Below are 16207 nucleotides of genomic sequence, written 5' to 3' on the forward strand. Positions count from 1 at the left end.
CCGAGTGCTAACCCAAGCCATTTTTTTCCAAACCAGGTTCGGATTGGACGGCTCCTGCCCGCCCCAATACTACTGCGGGTACTTAGGATGCTGCCCCGACGGCGAGGTCTGCTCGGGCTTGTCCGGAGAATGCACGGAGGACTCTAAGGTTTGCGGCGATGGGTAAGTCGTGGGTCGCTTGTAGCACTCCGGATCTTCATGGATATTTATATATTACATATACTGACGGAGTGTTCCCATCCCGTAGCTGCATCCCCGAACAGGGTGAATGCTGCGGCGACGACGGGAGCTGGTGCGCCCCCGGCTCGGTCTGCACCGATGACGGTTTCTGCGAGACTGGCACTGGCACCGTTGTGGACGACGATGATGAGGACGACGTGCCCACCACCACCCGTGGCAGCACCCCGACGCGCACGCCCACCGCCGCCGCGGACGACGACGACCCTACTCCCACGGCCGACGTTGACGACGACCCTACTCCCACGGCCGGCGTTGACGACGAAGATGAGGACGACGTCGACGACACGCCGACAACCACCCGCCGCAGTGGGGCCCAGGCGACTCGTCGTCCTGGCGAGGATGATGATGAGGACGACGACGGCGAGAAGAAGAACAAGGACGAGGAAGACGACAAGAATAGCGCCAACCAGATGAAGCTGAGCGCGGGCGGTCTCATGGCTGCCCTGGTCGCCGGCGCGGCCATGTTCCTGTAATGGGGAATATTATGTGATGTGCTTGCCATCTTTCCTGCTGTGATAGATGTACGGAGTACACATACATACACGGGGAGAGGCTGGGGTGCTGGATATGATTATGGGTAATGGTAATATGAGTTCTGGGTATTTGGGGTGGTTGATTTGAGAGTAGCTTTATGATGGAATAAAATACTATGATGGAATGTGTACTTTGGGTTCCGGGTTAATGCTGGGTTGAGTTTATTGTTCGAGCGACATTCCTTGGCCTTCGGTAAGTGGCCTTCTGAACTTGAAGCAGCAAGATCTAATGAATATCCACAAACTAGTAACCCGTTTCCACATTTCGGATGAGATGGGCGAGAGCTCAAAAGTGCCGGTTTTATGTGCAAATTAACATATATGTACCTCAACCCCACATCAGCCTTACATTCACAGACATTCGGTGGCTGTGTTGCCTTGCAGGCGGCGAGGTCGGGAGGAGAGATAACGTTGCTTCGAACTTTAATTATAATTTATCTTAGCCGGTGGGCAGTACAGACTCTCCCAGCCAGCCGGCAACTTCTCGCTAGGATTCCCGCAGCGTGGTATTGTACCGCCGAAATTTTGATCCCCCGTCCCATCAGGTCCCGCTTGATAGGCTCCAACGTTGGAACGAGCCGCCGAACAACCGACCGTTCACGCAGTCTGGAGGCGCAGAGCTTAACACTACGCGCGGCTGCAGGGCACTTTGTGCATACCAACCGAGAAAGCTCCACACATCTGGCTGGCGATGGAGCCACACCGCGGATGAGGAGGTGGTATCAACGAGGCGTGTTGAGTGCTGAGGAACCGATGAATGGGCTGCGCCACACGGGGAGGTATGGAGAGAGCTAGGGACTGCTGTTATAGTAGCTGTGGAGGGCGTCAATTGTCCAGCCGCTGGAAGAAAAGATGTCGGTTGTTGGTCCCTCGGGACCTCTTCTCTCCGGGAGAAAAAGAATAAATGGATGCCTCTGCCACCTGGAGGTCCTGGTGAAGCACCTCTTGAACTCCCCTATTCCTCTCACACCATCATCACCTGTTTGGCCTCGTTGCCATTCGAACCGAGAACTTGCCCAAGCGACATACATCTTAGTCGAGAAGGATAGGCTTCTCGACCATCACCTCCCCCCGCCCCCCAGTACAAACATATATACTTGATCACATACATACACTCCCGCTCCGCCAATATGCATACGAAAAGACTTGCGGCACGCGCTCTTGTAAGCGGCGGGCTCTTGCGTGGCTTTCACCAGCCTCATGCCAGCAACAACAGCGCTCTCGCGGTCCGTCAAGGCTTTTGCGAGGTTGGCAAGGAGGTGTGTGGGATTGGCTGCATGATCGAGGACGGCGACTGCTGCGACAAGTAAGTTGGAACGAACTCCGTCTATGTGTCGTTGACGCGTGGAGAGGTGTCTACCTAGGTGCCAGTAGCTAACACTTGTCTCCTCCCAACCAGGTACGGGTATTCCATCTACTGCGATCCCGGCTACTACTGCATGTCCTCCCAACCGGCTTGCTGCCCGGACGGCGAGGTCTGCTCGGGCTCACCAGAAGGGTGTGAGCCCGGCTGGGAGCTTTGCACCGATGGGTAAGTATAGTCCATCCATACACACATCACCTGGCTTCACTTCCCTGTACCATCCCTCCTGTCCAAACCCCCTGGCGACTGACCAGGCCTTTTTCTCCAACCAGCTGCATCCCCGAAGGCGCCGTCTGCTGCAGCACCGGCTACTACTGCGAAGCCGGCGAGGTTTGCACCAACGACGGCTACTGCGACCCCGATACCTCGATTGAGGATGACTTTCCCACGACTACTTCCACCACCCGTCGTACTACCACCACCAGCACGCGCCCACGTACTACCACTACTAGTACTACCTCGGAGGAGGAGGAGGAGGAGGATGAACCCACTCCTACTACCGACTTCGGTCCTACCGAGACCGAGGACGCCGACGAGCCCATCCCGACGGACGACGGTGAGGAGGAGGAGGAGGAGGAGGAGGAGGAGCCGACAACCACGAGTCGGGCCGGCGGACTCGCACCAACAAGTGGTATAATCCAGAATGGCGCCGGCCAGATGAAGATGGGCGCGGGTGGTCTCGTGGTTACACTGGTCGCCGGCGTGGCCATGCTCCTGTGATGTGATGGAATGTGTTGTCATCTTACCTGCTGTGATAGATGTACACATATATACACCAGGGGAGGCAGAGCTGTCGGGTATAGTGTTTGGGTAATGGTAATGTGGACGAGTTCTGTTTATAGGCATTATGATGACTTACGACGGAAATGAGAGATATGCTGAAGTACTTTGCTTTCGACTGTGAAGTTCATTGTTCAAGCGACCTCCCTTGGCATTCGGAAATTGACCATCAGACTCGAAGCGGGAACATCCCATGAATATCCAGACCAGCAACACCTCTATACCTTTCGGATAATATGGATGATGGCTCCAAAATTCCATCGCAGGTCCCAAGTTTTCCTTAATCCCACATTTGCCTCATATTCAGAGACAATGGCTGGGAGCGTGTTGTCTTGGCGGCGGTTAGGTAAAGTGGGGAGCTAACGTTTGCTTCGGGCTTTGTTTACTTAGTTGATCTTGGCTGGTGGGGAGCATGGACTCCTTCAGCCAGCCAGCAACTCCCGGCTACCTGGGATTCCCGCAGCGCGGTAAACTGTAGCGCCGAAATCTTGATCCCCTGTTCCTTCACGTCCCGCTTGATCGTCTCCAGCGTTAGAACGAGCCGCCGAACAAGCGACGAAGCGACGATTCGCGCGGTCGCTTGCAGGTTTACTCCAGCTTGCTGGTGGCGCATAGCTTAGCACTACACAGGCTGCAGGGCACTCCGTGCATAGCAGCCCAGAAAGCTTCACGCACGTGGCTGGCGACAGCTTCACGCCGCGGACGAGGAGCATGCGTGCCTGACGCCTGCTCTGATTTTTGTTTCCAAGCAAGACACCCTTCTCTCCGGCCTCCTCGCTGATCTCTGAGCATCCCAAGTGTCCGCGGCTTCCACTGACAGTGGAGTATTGTCAACAAGGATTGATGAGTGCCGCACAACCGATGAATGGGCTGTGCCGCACGGGGGCGGTGTGGAGAGAACTGGGGATGGTTTTAGTACACCAAACAAACCAAACAATACTGGCTGTGGAGGGCGTGAGTTGTCCAGCCGCCGAAGAAGACGATCTCTAATGTTGGTTGGGGCTACTCGCAGCCCTGACCTGACCAGCAGGCAGAAAGAATATTAAAAGGATGCCTGGCCTCCTCCTGAGTGTTCCTCCGCTCCCCCCTGTTCTCATCATCACTTGCCTGGCCTCGTTGCCATTGAAGAGAGGACTTGCCCGGACGACATACTTCGTCGAGAGATCGCTTCTCGGACATCACATTGCTCGCCATCGAACAACATACGGAGTACCTACTAAATTACTTGCACACACATACACCCGCCAACATGCGTGTCCCTGCACTTGCTACCCGCGCTCTCCTGGGATTTGGGACCGTGCATCGCCTGCACCGGCCTCACGCCACCAACAACACCACCCATCTGGCGATCCGCCAGTTCGAGTGCGAAATTGGCGAAGAGGAGTGCGGTTCCGGCTGTAGTCCTGAGGGCACCGAGTGCTGCTACCAGTGAGTTACAGCCTCCCAACACATCGATTTCCATGAAGTGTGGTCTCTCTCGACATGAGTGCTAAATCCAAGCTTTTCTCATGTGAACCAGGTACGGATATGAGGGCTTTTGCATGGACGGATACTACTGCATGTCTTTTGTCGCGGGGTGCTGCCGCAACGGCGAGATCTGCTCGGACGTATCAGATGAGTGCATGGAGGGCACAAAGTTTTGCGTCGACGGGTGAGTATATAACAGCCCTGGCCTTATACAACATCCATTGCATAGGTATACTGACAGAACCCTCCCCTCCCAGCTGTATCCCCGACAACGGGGTCTGCTGCGATGACGGCACCTGGTGCCGGGCCGGCTCGGTCTGTACTGACGACGGCTTCTGCGAAACGGGTACCGACGAGGATGACGATGTGCTGACCACCACCACCACCTCCACGCGCCCGCGTACTACTACTACCACGGACGAGGAGGACGATGAGCCCACTCCTACTACCGACTTCGGTCCTGCCGAGACCGATGACGCCGACGAGCCCATCCCGACGGACGACGGCGAGGAGGAGGAGGAGGAGGAAGAGGAGGAGCCGACAACCACGCGTCGGGCCGGCGGAAGCGTGCCGACAGGTAGTGTAAGGCAAGGCGGCAGCGGCAGCGGCAGCCTCGACGAGGGTGAACAAGAAGACAACAAGAATAGCGCAGGCCAGATAAAGATGAGCGCGGGCGGTCTTCTGGTTGCCTTGGTCGCTGGCGTGGCGCTGTTCGTGTAATAGATGTATGAGGAAAGCGTCATAGATGTTGGATATGCTGTCTGGGTAATGGTAATGGGTCAGTTCAGGGTTTTGGGGTTGGTTGATCTTACCAGTTTCATGATGCCTGACGAATGAAAATGAGATACGTACATCCAATTTTACACTTCAATCCCACATCTGCCTCACATTTAGATTCACCCTCTTATTCCTCATCCACCCCTTCCACTCCTCATACCTCCCCTCTTTCCCTCCGGCAGGCCAGTCCTCCAAATACTCCGGACACGACCCCTTCACCACCTTGGGCACCCCATGAAATGCAAACCTCGCCTCCTTTGTCATGTACACCGCATCTCCCGACCGCAGCCTCAGGAGCAAATGCTCCTTCCTCTTCCCTTTCCGATCCACCACTGCCTCCTTCTCCCCATCACTCCCCTCTAAACCCTCCGGAGGGGCAATCATAAACAGCCCTTCACACCCCAAACTCAAGCTCACCAGCCCGCGATCCGTCGCCTCCGACACGTCGCGGTGCATCATCATCGTGTCGCCGGGAGAATAAAAATTCACAATGGCCGCCTGCGCAACGGTCTCCGGGAACAGGTCATGGATAAAAGCCGCCACGTCGGGCGGGAACGGCGGCGGTTTCGCCGCCTCGCCGTTGCCCTCGGGATACTCGCGCTTCGTCCAGTCGTATTGGCCGCCTAGCGTGACCCAGTGGAGCTTGCGCTCGAGGACTTGCTTGATGGTGAGGGGTTTGTGGACGGAAGGGTCTTTTGGGGAGAAGAGGACGGGCGAGGTGGGAGGGTAGGAGAAGAAGGAGGGGTCGTGGTCGGGGCCGATGGTTGAGTTGGTCTCGTCGGAGGAGGATGGGTGTGGTGGGTAGGGCAGGTCGTAGTGGAGGTGGAGGTTGGTTTGGTGGACCGGGTTGCTGAGGTCGCGGTGGACGAGGCGGTCGAGGAGGGTTCGTTGGACGGAGGGAGGGAGGAGAGAGGGGACGATGAGCAGGCCTGAGGACGGGTGGAGGTTAGAAGAATGGAAGAGCCCAAGCGGGAGGGCCGGATGTATGTACCTGGCAGAAGGGGATGGTAGTATATTGTGGCGTCCGAGGAGACGGTAAACTCGGGCGAGTCGGGGCAGATGTGTCTGAATGCTTGGTTCAAGGTGTCTGCGGGAATTGTGCCAGCTGTTCGAAACTCGGCAGCGCTCTCGGGGTCTTGCAGGTCATCGATGTCCAAACTGGCCAGGTCTTTGACTTCTGTCCGAGAAACGGCCTTCCACTTGGCCCGGAGTTCCTCGGACGGCTGCTCGTGAGGATCCAGGTCTTTGATGTCGACCGTCATGGTGCGCATGGAGTGAAGGAGGTCCTATGTCGTCGGGATGTGCCGTTGTGGCTTGGGGTACCTGCATGTGGAGGGGTCCAGAGGTTCGGGTCGGTTGCACGCAATTCCCGGGGATGGTGTCGTGATGCGGGTGAGACGTGAAGGCTGCAGAGCACCAAGACCTTCCGTCCGCTGTTGGCAACTTGCAGCGTTGAGTGTTGGCTGCCGGTGCACAAGGCTGTCAGTGCCCGCATCAGAGGAAAAAAGAAGGTGGGGCTGCTTGTGTGCAACGCGGGGCATCCCTCGACGCGCTGCGCGTCTCCCAAGTGACAGCAAGCAGTCCTGACAGCGCGTGCGATTGGATGTCATTGTTGACCTGAAATTTGGCATGCTTCTCTCTCCCAACAACACAAACCACAACTCACAAACATCGAACCTGTGCCCTCCGCGACCCGAGGACCCATCAACACCTTGCATTGTGCCACAAGTAAGTGCAACATTTGTGGTTTCTTTTCTTTCCCTTTTCACCCCTTCTTTTCTGCTTTTCCGACCCCGGATTTTCCGACCCTTCGATTCCTTCGATTGGGCTCCATTTGTTTGGTTTCTGCCCCTCGATTCCGCTCCCAGACAACCGGGACTTCGACTTCGACTTCGACTTCAACCCTCGACCTGGAATCGACCACCTGAACCAGCCGCCCGCGACATTTCGACAACCACCTTAACCATCCCCGACTTCTTTTTCGATTTGACCTCCCGTTTCATACCCGCCTCTAACCGACGACAACCATGGAAAACTACCAGAAACTCGAAAAGGTCGGCGAAGGTAACGTCGCATCGTCCTCCCCATATGCAACCCTCCAACGGCACCGAGTCTCACACTCTTTCTAGGTACCTATGGTGTCGTCTACAAAGCCCGCGACCTTAACAATGGCGGGCGCATTGTCGCCCTGAAGAAGATCCGCCTCGAAGCCGAAGACGAGGGTGTGCCGTCCACCGCCATTCGCGAGATCTCGCTCCTCAAGGAAATGCGTGACCCCTCCATCGTCCGGCTCTATAACATAGTCCACGCCGAGGGTCACAAGCTGTACCTGGTCTTTGAGTTCCTCGACCTCGACCTGAAAAAGTACATGGAGGCTCTGCCCGTCTCCGACGGCGGCCGCGGCAAGGCCCTCCCCGAAGGCACCGGCGCACAGCTGCAGCACATGGGTCTGGGCCCCGCTATGATCAAGAAGTTCATGAGCCAGTTGTGTGCAGGCGTCCGCTATTGCCACAGCCACCGCATTCTCCATCGCGACCTCAAGCCCCAGAACCTGCTCATCGACAAGGAAGGCAACCTCAAGCTGGCCGACTTTGGTCTCGCCCGCGCGTTCGGCGTCCCTCTGCGCACTTACACCCACGAAGTCGTGACTCTCTGGTACCGCGCTCCCGAAATCCTGCTCGGCGGTCGTCAGTACTCGACCGGCGTCGACATGTGGTCGGTCGGCTGCATATTTGCCGAAATGTGTACCCGCAAGCCGCTCTTCCCCGGCGACTCGGAGATTGACGAGATCTTCAAGATCTTCCGGTATGTCTTCCTTTTCCTCTCACCCAGTGTCCCAGCTAACCGCTTCCCCTCAGCCTCCTCGGCACTCCCACCGAAGACATCTGGCCCGGCGTCACCAGCTACCCCGACTTCAAGGCCTCCTTCCCCAAGTGGGTTCGCGATCCGTCGGTGCCGCTGTGCTCCAACCTGGACGAGCAAGGCCTGGACCTGCTCGAGATGATGCTCGTCTACGACCCGGCCGGCCGCATCTCGGCCAAGCAGGCCTGCAACCACCCCTACTTTGAGAACATGGACCCCAACCCGCGTCCGCAATACCCATCACAGCACCATGGCGGCAGCTACCACTAGACCGGGGATCTGAAGTTCATGGGCGGCGTCAGGCCTGTCCATCCCAGCAACGCTCCTGCTGTCGCTGCCGTTGCTGCTGCTACTGCTGCTGTCGTCCCTCCTGCCGGCCGTACCCGCGGCGCAATGGTGCCCCGGAAGCGTCGCAGCAATCATTAGATGCGCCCCAGAAGAAGGTGGTGCGATCTCGCCAGTCTTCTGAGAGTCTTTGGTGGTTTGTTCGTTGTTGTGCATCACCTGAGACGACCATGGACTCGAAGCAACCGCCTTGACGTGCCGAGGGTCCAGGATACCTGTCGAGCAACTAGCATGTTCTCTTCCTTTCACGGGACTTGCATTTTCGTGGACCTTGGAGTGGGGTCTGAGGAAGGAAGCAGCTGTATGGATGGGAGAGAGGCGTCTGTCTGATTGTGTTTGGGATTGTGTATGGTTTGGGAAGACATTTACACTGGAGCCTGTCTGAGTACGACGGAAGGGAGGTTTCTGGTCGGGGATGGACGGACAGATGCGTCGTCTTTGGGCCTGATTTATCTGGAACTTTTTTCTCTTTCTCTTTTTTCTTCTGTGAGGACGTCGAGTTTTTGCCTGCTGCCTGGCATCGTCACATAGGTAGATGGCAGGTGTTCCTTGCTGAGAGGACTTGGCTTGCAGGCCGGTCCGTCGGGAGAAGATGGAGGAGGAGGAGAGACTTGTGACATGACGCTTTGTCTGCTGGTTCTTTTCCTTTTTCCTTTCCTTTGTACTGGCACGACGAGATAATGTATGGAATAGCGAACGAAAAAGGTTTGGTGGCGCGGAATACATGGGACTTTTCATTTTCTCAACCTCAATGGAGGGCTTGCCGTGTGCTCAACTCGTTGGCTCTTCGCCTTCTGGGACAGGTCTTGTGGATTTCACTCTCAATGTCAAGAGAGAAGAAGTCTGAGAAGCGCTTGCACTACCCAAAAAATCCTGGCTCCAATGATGAGGACATGAGACAACCTCCTCTGTCTTGGCTAAGAAAATGGAAAAAGGGCGTGATGTCTCGGAGTCTTCTGTGTTGTTCACAGCCCAAGCCATCGGCCATCCAGAGCCCCAAGGATCAAAATATTCGATCAGGCTTAACCACAAAAAGCTCACCAGCTCCAGCCCACCATCCCCCTCACGCGGGTGACCGCCCTAGGAACGGGTTTAGACAGTGGACATTTGCCGGCTACGAAAACCCCTGATGGGATTTTACTAGTTGATTTATGGTGACTGACTTTGTGACGGTTGCAATATCAGGAATTGTCCTGATCTTCCGGAGGATTGTTACGCGGCGCCGGCCATGCTCTCCGGTCGCTCGCTCCCTCCGGGGAATGAGGCATCGATTGTCTTCGATGTTAATTTTTTGTGTGCCCACGATGGGGATCGAACTCGGGACTCGAGCGTCTCATCGAGTTGTGTGCAGTTTTCCGCAGCGCTGCGTCCCCCCCGCTTGGCCATGTGATCACGGCTCTGTCCGCGGGGGGTGATGGCTGGCTGCCTGGGAGGGGGTTATATAGGGCTGTTCCTTCCTCGTGGGAAGAGGCTCCCGTCGTGGGCTGAACCGTCAGATGAGGAAGCCACGGGCCAGGCAAGGTTCGCGCTTCTCTTTCTCAAGTTCCGTGTCTGATGACTGTCTGTCTGTCTCGTCATTGGGTTGCCGTTCATCTGGTGGTGAGATAAGGTATCATCTCTGTTCTGTTCCTTTGATACGGCTGCGGAGGCTAGTTGTTAAGTTGGGCCGTCCCGTTTTCTTGAGACTCACATTTCTTTACGAGGTTCCCTCTTCTGAATATGAGCTTTCTTCGCGCCATGGTGACAACAGGATAGGGCGTATGAAGCCCCAGAAGCTTGAGCGTGGTGGTGGTTTGGTAGGGGGTTGGGTGCAAGGTAAGGCATCACGAGAGGTATTTCCAGCTCGCTTCCACGAATGGAGACCGTCATACAAGTATGTATGGATCTTCTTTCTTCTGGAGTCTTCAGCCTTAGGTTCAACAGGCAGTTTAGCGAGTACTTCAGCCATTCATGAGGTCTTCCTCTTCAGAGCTCGTCGGGTTTAACGCTAATACCTGACCAGACTTCAGGCCCCCACATTGAGGGGCAGGGTTGTGGCTCGACGAGCTGTATGAGGCTAAGGGAGTGAGACGCTTGCAGTTGATAATACTCTCTATATTGGCACGGGGATCTATCGACATAGGAAAAGAACCTCTATCAAGTCACGACAAAGAGCAACAGAAGACCTCAGTCCGTCCACCTTCCCCTCTCCTTGTCTCCCCTCCCCGCTCCCCATCTCCTGCTCCTCCTCCTGGTGCTGCCTCATTTGGTCGACGGCGGTAGTGATGGCCGCTCAAGGACCGCCGGCGCGGTCATCCGTGAAGAACTGATAACCAGACTCTTCGCGAACCAGGTGCCTGCCGTAGGCGCAGTAGAACTTGGAGCCCTTGTTGTTCGCATTATAGTAGGCATTCCGAACCTTATAGGCCGTGTGACCAACCTGCTTGAAGACGGCGAAGTAGTCACCCGTGCTGCCACCGCACTCATAGCCGTTGCCCGTTTCGACTGTCTCCGTCACCGCGAAACCGCCGTTGATCCACTGCCACACCGAGGCACCCGCTGACCAGGAAACGCTGTAAGACTTGACCTCATTGTGCTGGATGGAGCACTCACGCGCCTCCTCGCAATCAAATGGAAGCTGTGAAAAGAGATACATGTCAGCTCTAAGCCCGCATTGGGATAAAGGTACCGATCTAGGAAACCCGGGAAACGTTCATACCGAAACCTGAATATGGAGAGGAGTCTGGCGAGGGCTGCCGTCGCCAACACGACGCGTACGCTTCCACTGGGTGCAGAAATCGAACCGCTGCCGGCGCTGGATGCCCTGCGGTTGGTCCGCCTTGGCTGACTCATCCAACTGCGATGCCGCATCATTGCCGGCGTGGCTCCAGTCAACATCCACGTTCGTTCCGTTACTCTCCAATGCCGCCACCACGCCGGTAAGTTCGACCGGACCCTTAGGAAAGCAGTCCTGGAGGTCGCGCTTGCGCATCCGTCGCAGCGGGATGGTATCGGAAATGGGGACATGGCAGCTGACGACGAGTTCGTGACCATCAACGACGCGTCCGCACTTAACGGCACCAGGCGTGTCATCGGTGTCGGAGATAGTATAGTTCTTGCTCCCGATGATTAGAGTGCCGGTGCCAGAGTCGTCAACCTCGAAAGAGAGAGGGGCATTTTCGAAGGGGCCCGTGTTCAGCGAACGCGAGCAGGACTGTGCCCAGACAGTGGTAGCGTCCTCGTTCCAGACATCAATGGCAGCCTCAGAAGTGGCCTTGTTGAGCTGGAAGACAACGTTTACCTCACGAGTGCCCCGGGGGAGGTTGAGGATGGAGGCGGCAAGAGCGCCCGGGACCAGCGCGAGTGTTGCAAGACGTGTCATGGCGGTGATTGCGTCGAAGTCGAGGCCAAATATGTCTGAGAACAAAGAGAAGTTGTCAAACAGAGAGAGGTTCTTGAGTCAAGAGAAGTCTAGTTTAAATTGCTTTGCTGATTGCTTGGTGAATGCAGAGTTCGAGAAGACAGAATCGAGAATCTCGAGGCCCCCTTTTATGTCCACCGACCGCGCGACATTGAGCCTGTTTTGGAGACAACTCATGAGACTAACTTGTCATGTTTCTCTCTATTCCTTCCCTAGTTTCGGAGGATCCGATGGAACCCAATACAGGAGAGAGGAGTTAGTGAAGTCATCACCAGCTTCCAAGGCGTGGTAAGGATGCATACATAGCTTTCGTATCTGAGCTCTGCGGCGTAGTTCGGCATCTAGATGGTCTCTGACATCACTGTTGTTGTTTCAGCTGTTAAATGATAGAGTTCTATTGTAGGATTGCTTGGGGGCCGCTCACAGAGCCAAAATCAGGTAGAGGTGCATTCCTTCAACGCCAAAGTTAAGGGAGCTGAGTTTGCAATCGTAGCTGCCTGCGTACCAGGCAGGTGCTCACTATCTCTGCGTAGTTCACTTTGCATCAGCCACCGCACTACCCAGTCTCCCAGTCTAGAATCCCGCCCCCTGTGCCACATCACGATGCAACATGCCAGCAGGTTTTGCTCTGTTCGAGCTGTGGTGTGCGACACCTCGTCAGGTCGCGGCTCGTCCCAGCAGGATATGATTTGCGCCCCCAGGTTGTATGGAGTGTGGGATAAGCTTAAATTGTAACGGTACACCAACTAGGGAAGCATCTTGGAGATGATAGAGATCGGGAGATATCATTATGGAATCGATATTCATTCCATGACTGCGGCGATGCTAGGCGACAGCATTCGCTTGGGGCGACCTTGCGTGGCACAGATCCGACATCGAGGGCCGTGGTGACCCAGCCGAGCGGTATCAAATGATCGGGCTAATCCTCCAGCCCCCAACTCTGGGTTAGAAAACACAGATGCCTGCACTGCCGAATTCCATGAGTGCTTCCGACAAATCTCGGGAGCATCGCTTGAATGTTGGGGGCCGGAGAGATCTCGGCACTCAACCAAGCCACATCCCCTGCATCTTCGTCCACCAGAAACGTGAATCGAGCCAATTCATCCGATGGCTTACATCTTTGCCACACAGCCTGAGGTAATGGTATTTTTCTGAAGACGTCAAAAGGCCTCGAGGCTGAGTCTCGCTGGCAATCCTACCTATCCAAGAAAACAAGATAAGCATGGATGGGGAGCAAACAGGTCTGCCTCAATACCAACTAAGCAGCTAAGTAAGAGGCGCATTTGGGCCGTCAACCTCGTCTCCTCAAAAGCCTCGCCATCTTAGGAGAATGGTACACTGGGTATCCACAAAATGTTCAACATCACGGCTTGGGTAGAGTCTTCGGGATGAGACTCCGTACGCTGCTTCATTACGTCTCCCGAGGAGGGTGAGTTCGCTGAATATAGAGGACGATGTGGAAGAAAACTACCAACAGCACTCTCTAACTTGCACCTCAACATAGTTGATTCACGTCTGACCCAGGGCATATATTGGCTATGCCGTGCGCCAGCATCAAGAGCCTGCAACAGACGCAAACAGCGGCATATCTTCCTCAACCACGGGCTTATCGTGCTAACGACCAGGGACTAGAAAACACTCTCCCCGATGGCTGAGGACCCGGTTGAATCAGAGAAATGAGTCTATCAAGCTAATCCCAGGAAACGGAGGAGGCAGAATAAAACGGTGCTGCCGGGGAAGACGGCTTCCAAGGATACCTTCCAACGCCCTCTACCTTTCTGGAAGTTGCCTGACCTGTTTCTCTCACCTATCCAGGCCTAACCACCTCTGTCGAAGCGGTCCTCTAACACTTCCGGTCAGTCCCCCGGTCAACTTCGAGCAAACTCCCCACAACAGTGTCAAGCAACGCAGAGATTAAGTTCAGTACCATAGGTACCAACTTACCCCGCAAGCCCTCACGGGCTCGAACTAACAGGCAAGGTCCCGATCAAGTTATCCGACCCGGCAGGCCGATCCCTCTGTGGCCTGGTCTCGTTCGCCCCGCGCGGGGCGATGTCCGAGTTCACGTCTAGCACAGTGGCCGGGACGGCGGCAGCGGCGTTAGGATCGCGGGGGATTGCCGCGCCCGTCGAGGGGCGGTGGCTCGGTAGGGCAAGGACGCCTGTGGCGGTCGCCAACAGAGCGAGGGTGACGGTGGCGGCGGTCTTCATTTTTAGGATCAGAGAATCTTCAATAAATAGGTCAAATAGGAGCACTGTTGGGTTTGGAACTGGACGAAACTGCCTTGAGAGCTAGTGTGGCGTTCTGTGCAATGCGTGAAGGAGGAGGATGGTGACTGCGCCGACAACAATGTTGGTGATGACTGACACTGGCAAAGCTCTCAAACCCAACAGATGGGACTAACCGAAGTTGCCAGAACTTAGTTGCTAAACAAAGAACCTGGCAATTTGTCATGGGACTCAGCCAAGAAACAAGCCAACAAACTCTCGGACTCAAGAAGTTCCGAAGCTCAAATCGAACAAGTGAAATGCGTGTCATTCCAATTTGATTGACACCCAAATGCAGTTTACACAGTTGCAGTCTAAACAAGCAAGGTCGCATTCCTCCACAACTCAACAGGTCACGCCGCAACCCCGCCTTGCATCTATTATCCGTCGCAATCGTGAAAGAAGTCAAGACATTCGACGCCGTCTGCGTGCGTCCTCCCCAAACGGCGCGCTCCGTGTACAACCTCGCTCCGCTCGTGAGCACGCAAATTATGAAAGTAAGACGCTTGTGGAGGTTTCCCATGCTTGCTTGAAGGGAGAGATTCCAGATACCACCTCGTCAACAACTTTAGTTTAGACGCACCGCAACCGCAACCTCACCAAGTAAACGTAGGACCCAGACCCATTGCACCGCATCGGATGTCTTCGTTTCCGCTGCCGTGCGCGATCGAAGATCGGCCGAACAAGAACCCACGGCACAATGGATTTGGGTCCGTCCAACGTCCAAGCGGCGTCCATTCCTGGCGTCAAGCAGCGGATGTTTGCTCGATCCGATGCCCGTGGGCCAATCAGCGCGCCGCACGGAAACTCAAATTAGCAAGTCCGCGCGCTTGCGGCTAGCAACGCCAATGAGGGATCTCCTGGCGCCAAACGAGCATGTTGGCACTTGGCAAGGGTCCAGGGCCAACGAAACAGAGATGGAAGGATGCAACAGCGCAGGACCATGCTTGCTGATCGATGCTAAGCGCCCGTCGTGGCGCTGGAGGAATTGTTCGAGATTCAGGGCGCGTACATTCGCAGCAGGAGGAGACGAGTGGCACTTGCGGCGCTTGCACTGGCATACATGTGGCTAGGGACTGTGTGGGAAGTTGATGGAACAAGCCTGGAATAGTCCTAACTGTCCAAACAAGGCAGTTGGGTTTGCAAAAGCTGTTGAACCCCGGCCTGCAGCCACAAGGCATTGTCATGCCTCCAACGGCGGACTCGAGAATGACAAACCAAGTCCGCGCGGCTGTCAGGGCTTGGGCCTGAGTCAAATGCCTTGTGCCGCTCCTTTTGTCGTCATCGTCGTCCACCTGAGACGGCTTCGCAAGCCATGGTGGCGGCGGAGTAAGACCATCCACGGTCTCATGGTCGTTGTGGCTAGTTCATAGTAAGTCGGTCATCGTTTGCGGCCTCCGTACATGGTGCCCTGGACAGCCTTGTCATTTGGGTTCCATGTCAGTCATCTGATGTCCTCATCGTTGGCGGTGCGGCCAGGGACATCCATGGAGTCATCACTGTCAAGCCGTCATCACGGAGGACGGCCGATGCCGTGGCGATTGACGGTCTCTCCCTAGTGTTCTCGGTGTGTGAGTTCAGCAGCTGGAGAGTGGCTTGTTGCACCCAAGGATTGGCCAAGCTTCGTGGCGCCAGAGGGAACCCGTTGGCCTCAGCCACACAGGCGCCAAGACATACGGAGGCCTACGATTGTCACTAACAGATTTTGGTGAACCAGCCAGGGAAATCTGTTAGCGTAGGGCCCAGCCCAGCGGAAGCCTCCTGAGCGGCGCTTCCGGCGTATGGAAGCTGACTTTTCAGTGGGAATGGCATTTCCGCTTGTGAAGCGGAAAACCCGATGACGAAACCGAGGTTCATGCTACTCCGTGGTTCTCGATTCAATCCATCATCGTCAACATCGTCATCCCCGGCTGACGGACCGATGAGAAGCGGCGGTGCTCAGCTGTCATGGACATTTGCTCCATCCTTTCAGGAGCTACGAACTGAATCATGAATGAGCAAGATGACTTCACATGCCCGGCCATCCTCGTCTTCCCACGTGTGGTGGGACGGGAAAAATAGGGGTAAATTTCCCCCCTCAACAATTTCGCTGACGAGTCGAACACCTCAGGCTACAGAACATGCATGATCCCCGGAGAAGGTTGGGCCCCGTCTCGCCGAAAACCGGTTTCCA

General features: G+C 55.7%; 9 protein-coding genes across 9 annotated transcripts in view; 4 read left to right on the top strand and 5 right to left on the bottom strand.

Moving 5' to 3' along the window:
• Nucleotides 1-713, top strand: part of VTJ04DRAFT_10274 (uncharacterized protein) — a gene marked incomplete at both ends in the record, with an annotated part of 2253 nt that extends 1540 nt beyond the window's left edge. The window contains 2 exons of the mRNA XM_069357995.1: nt 37-162; nt 248-713. Of these exons, the coding sequence (XP_069215008.1) occupies nt 37-162; nt 248-713 (592 nt within the window). The remainder of the gene's footprint in view (nt 1-36; nt 163-247) is intronic.
• A 9-nt stretch (nt 714-722) lies between these two features.
• VTJ04DRAFT_10275 (uncharacterized protein) lies at nt 723-1804 on the bottom strand (the record flags this gene model as incomplete). Its single annotated transcript, XM_069357996.1, has 2 exons — nt 723-867; nt 1716-1804. 2 exons carry the CDS (start codon nt 1802-1804, stop codon nt 723-725), a joined length of 234 nt encoding a protein of 77 aa, XP_069215009.1.
• A 99-nt stretch (nt 1805-1903) lies between these two features.
• Nucleotides 1904-2856, top strand: VTJ04DRAFT_10276 (uncharacterized protein; the record flags this gene model as incomplete). Its single annotated transcript, XM_069357997.1, has 3 exons — nt 1904-2079; nt 2173-2304; nt 2409-2856. 3 exons carry the CDS (start codon nt 1904-1906, stop codon nt 2854-2856), a joined length of 756 nt encoding a protein of 251 aa, XP_069215010.1.
• Nucleotides 2857-4165: 1309 nt separating this feature from the next.
• On the top strand, nt 4166-5103 carry VTJ04DRAFT_10277 (uncharacterized protein; the record flags this gene model as incomplete). The annotated part of the gene is made up of 3 exons (XM_069357998.1): nt 4166-4344; nt 4436-4567; nt 4641-5103. The coding sequence occupies 3 exons, from the start codon at nt 4166-4168 to the stop codon at nt 5101-5103; spliced, it is 774 nt and encodes a 257-aa protein (XP_069215011.1).
• A 147-nt stretch (nt 5104-5250) lies between these two features.
• On the bottom strand, nt 5251-6422 carry VTJ04DRAFT_10278 (uncharacterized protein; the record flags this gene model as incomplete). The annotated part of the gene is made up of 2 exons (XM_069357999.1): nt 5251-6089; nt 6152-6422. 2 exons carry the CDS (start codon nt 6420-6422, stop codon nt 5251-5253), a joined length of 1110 nt encoding a protein of 369 aa, XP_069215012.1.
• Nucleotides 6423-7187: 765 nt separating this feature from the next.
• On the top strand, nt 7188-8292 carry VTJ04DRAFT_10279 (uncharacterized protein; the record flags this gene model as incomplete). The annotated part of the gene is made up of 3 exons (XM_069358000.1): nt 7188-7224; nt 7290-7965; nt 8019-8292. The coding sequence occupies 3 exons, from the start codon at nt 7188-7190 to the stop codon at nt 8290-8292; spliced, it is 987 nt and encodes a 328-aa protein (XP_069215013.1).
• Nucleotides 8293-8371: 79 nt separating this feature from the next.
• VTJ04DRAFT_10280 (uncharacterized protein) lies at nt 8372-9093 on the bottom strand (the record flags this gene model as incomplete). Its single annotated transcript, XM_069358002.1, has 2 exons — nt 8372-8487; nt 8544-9093. 2 exons carry the CDS (start codon nt 9091-9093, stop codon nt 8372-8374), a joined length of 666 nt encoding a protein of 221 aa, XP_069215014.1.
• A 1546-nt stretch (nt 9094-10639) lies between these two features.
• Nucleotides 10640-11728, bottom strand: VTJ04DRAFT_10281 (uncharacterized protein; the record flags this gene model as incomplete). Its single annotated transcript, XM_069358003.1, has 2 exons — nt 10640-10984; nt 11066-11728. 2 exons carry the CDS (start codon nt 11726-11728, stop codon nt 10640-10642), a joined length of 1008 nt encoding a protein of 335 aa, XP_069215015.1.
• Nucleotides 11729-13722: 1994 nt separating this feature from the next.
• On the bottom strand, nt 13723-13977 carry VTJ04DRAFT_10282 (uncharacterized protein; the record flags this gene model as incomplete). The annotated part of the gene is made up of 1 exon (XM_069358004.1): nt 13723-13977. One exon carries the CDS (start codon nt 13975-13977, stop codon nt 13723-13725), a length of 255 nt encoding a protein of 84 aa, XP_069215016.1.
• Between the last annotated feature and the right edge of the window lie 2230 nt (nt 13978-16207).

Source organism: Mycothermus thermophilus (genome assembly GCF_041956435.1).
Source record: "Mycothermus thermophilus strain CBS 625.91 unplaced genomic scaffold VTJ04scaffold_7, whole genome shotgun sequence".
In the NCBI taxonomy this organism is placed as follows: Eukaryota; Fungi; Ascomycota; class Sordariomycetes; order Sordariales; family Chaetomiaceae; genus Mycothermus; species Mycothermus thermophilus.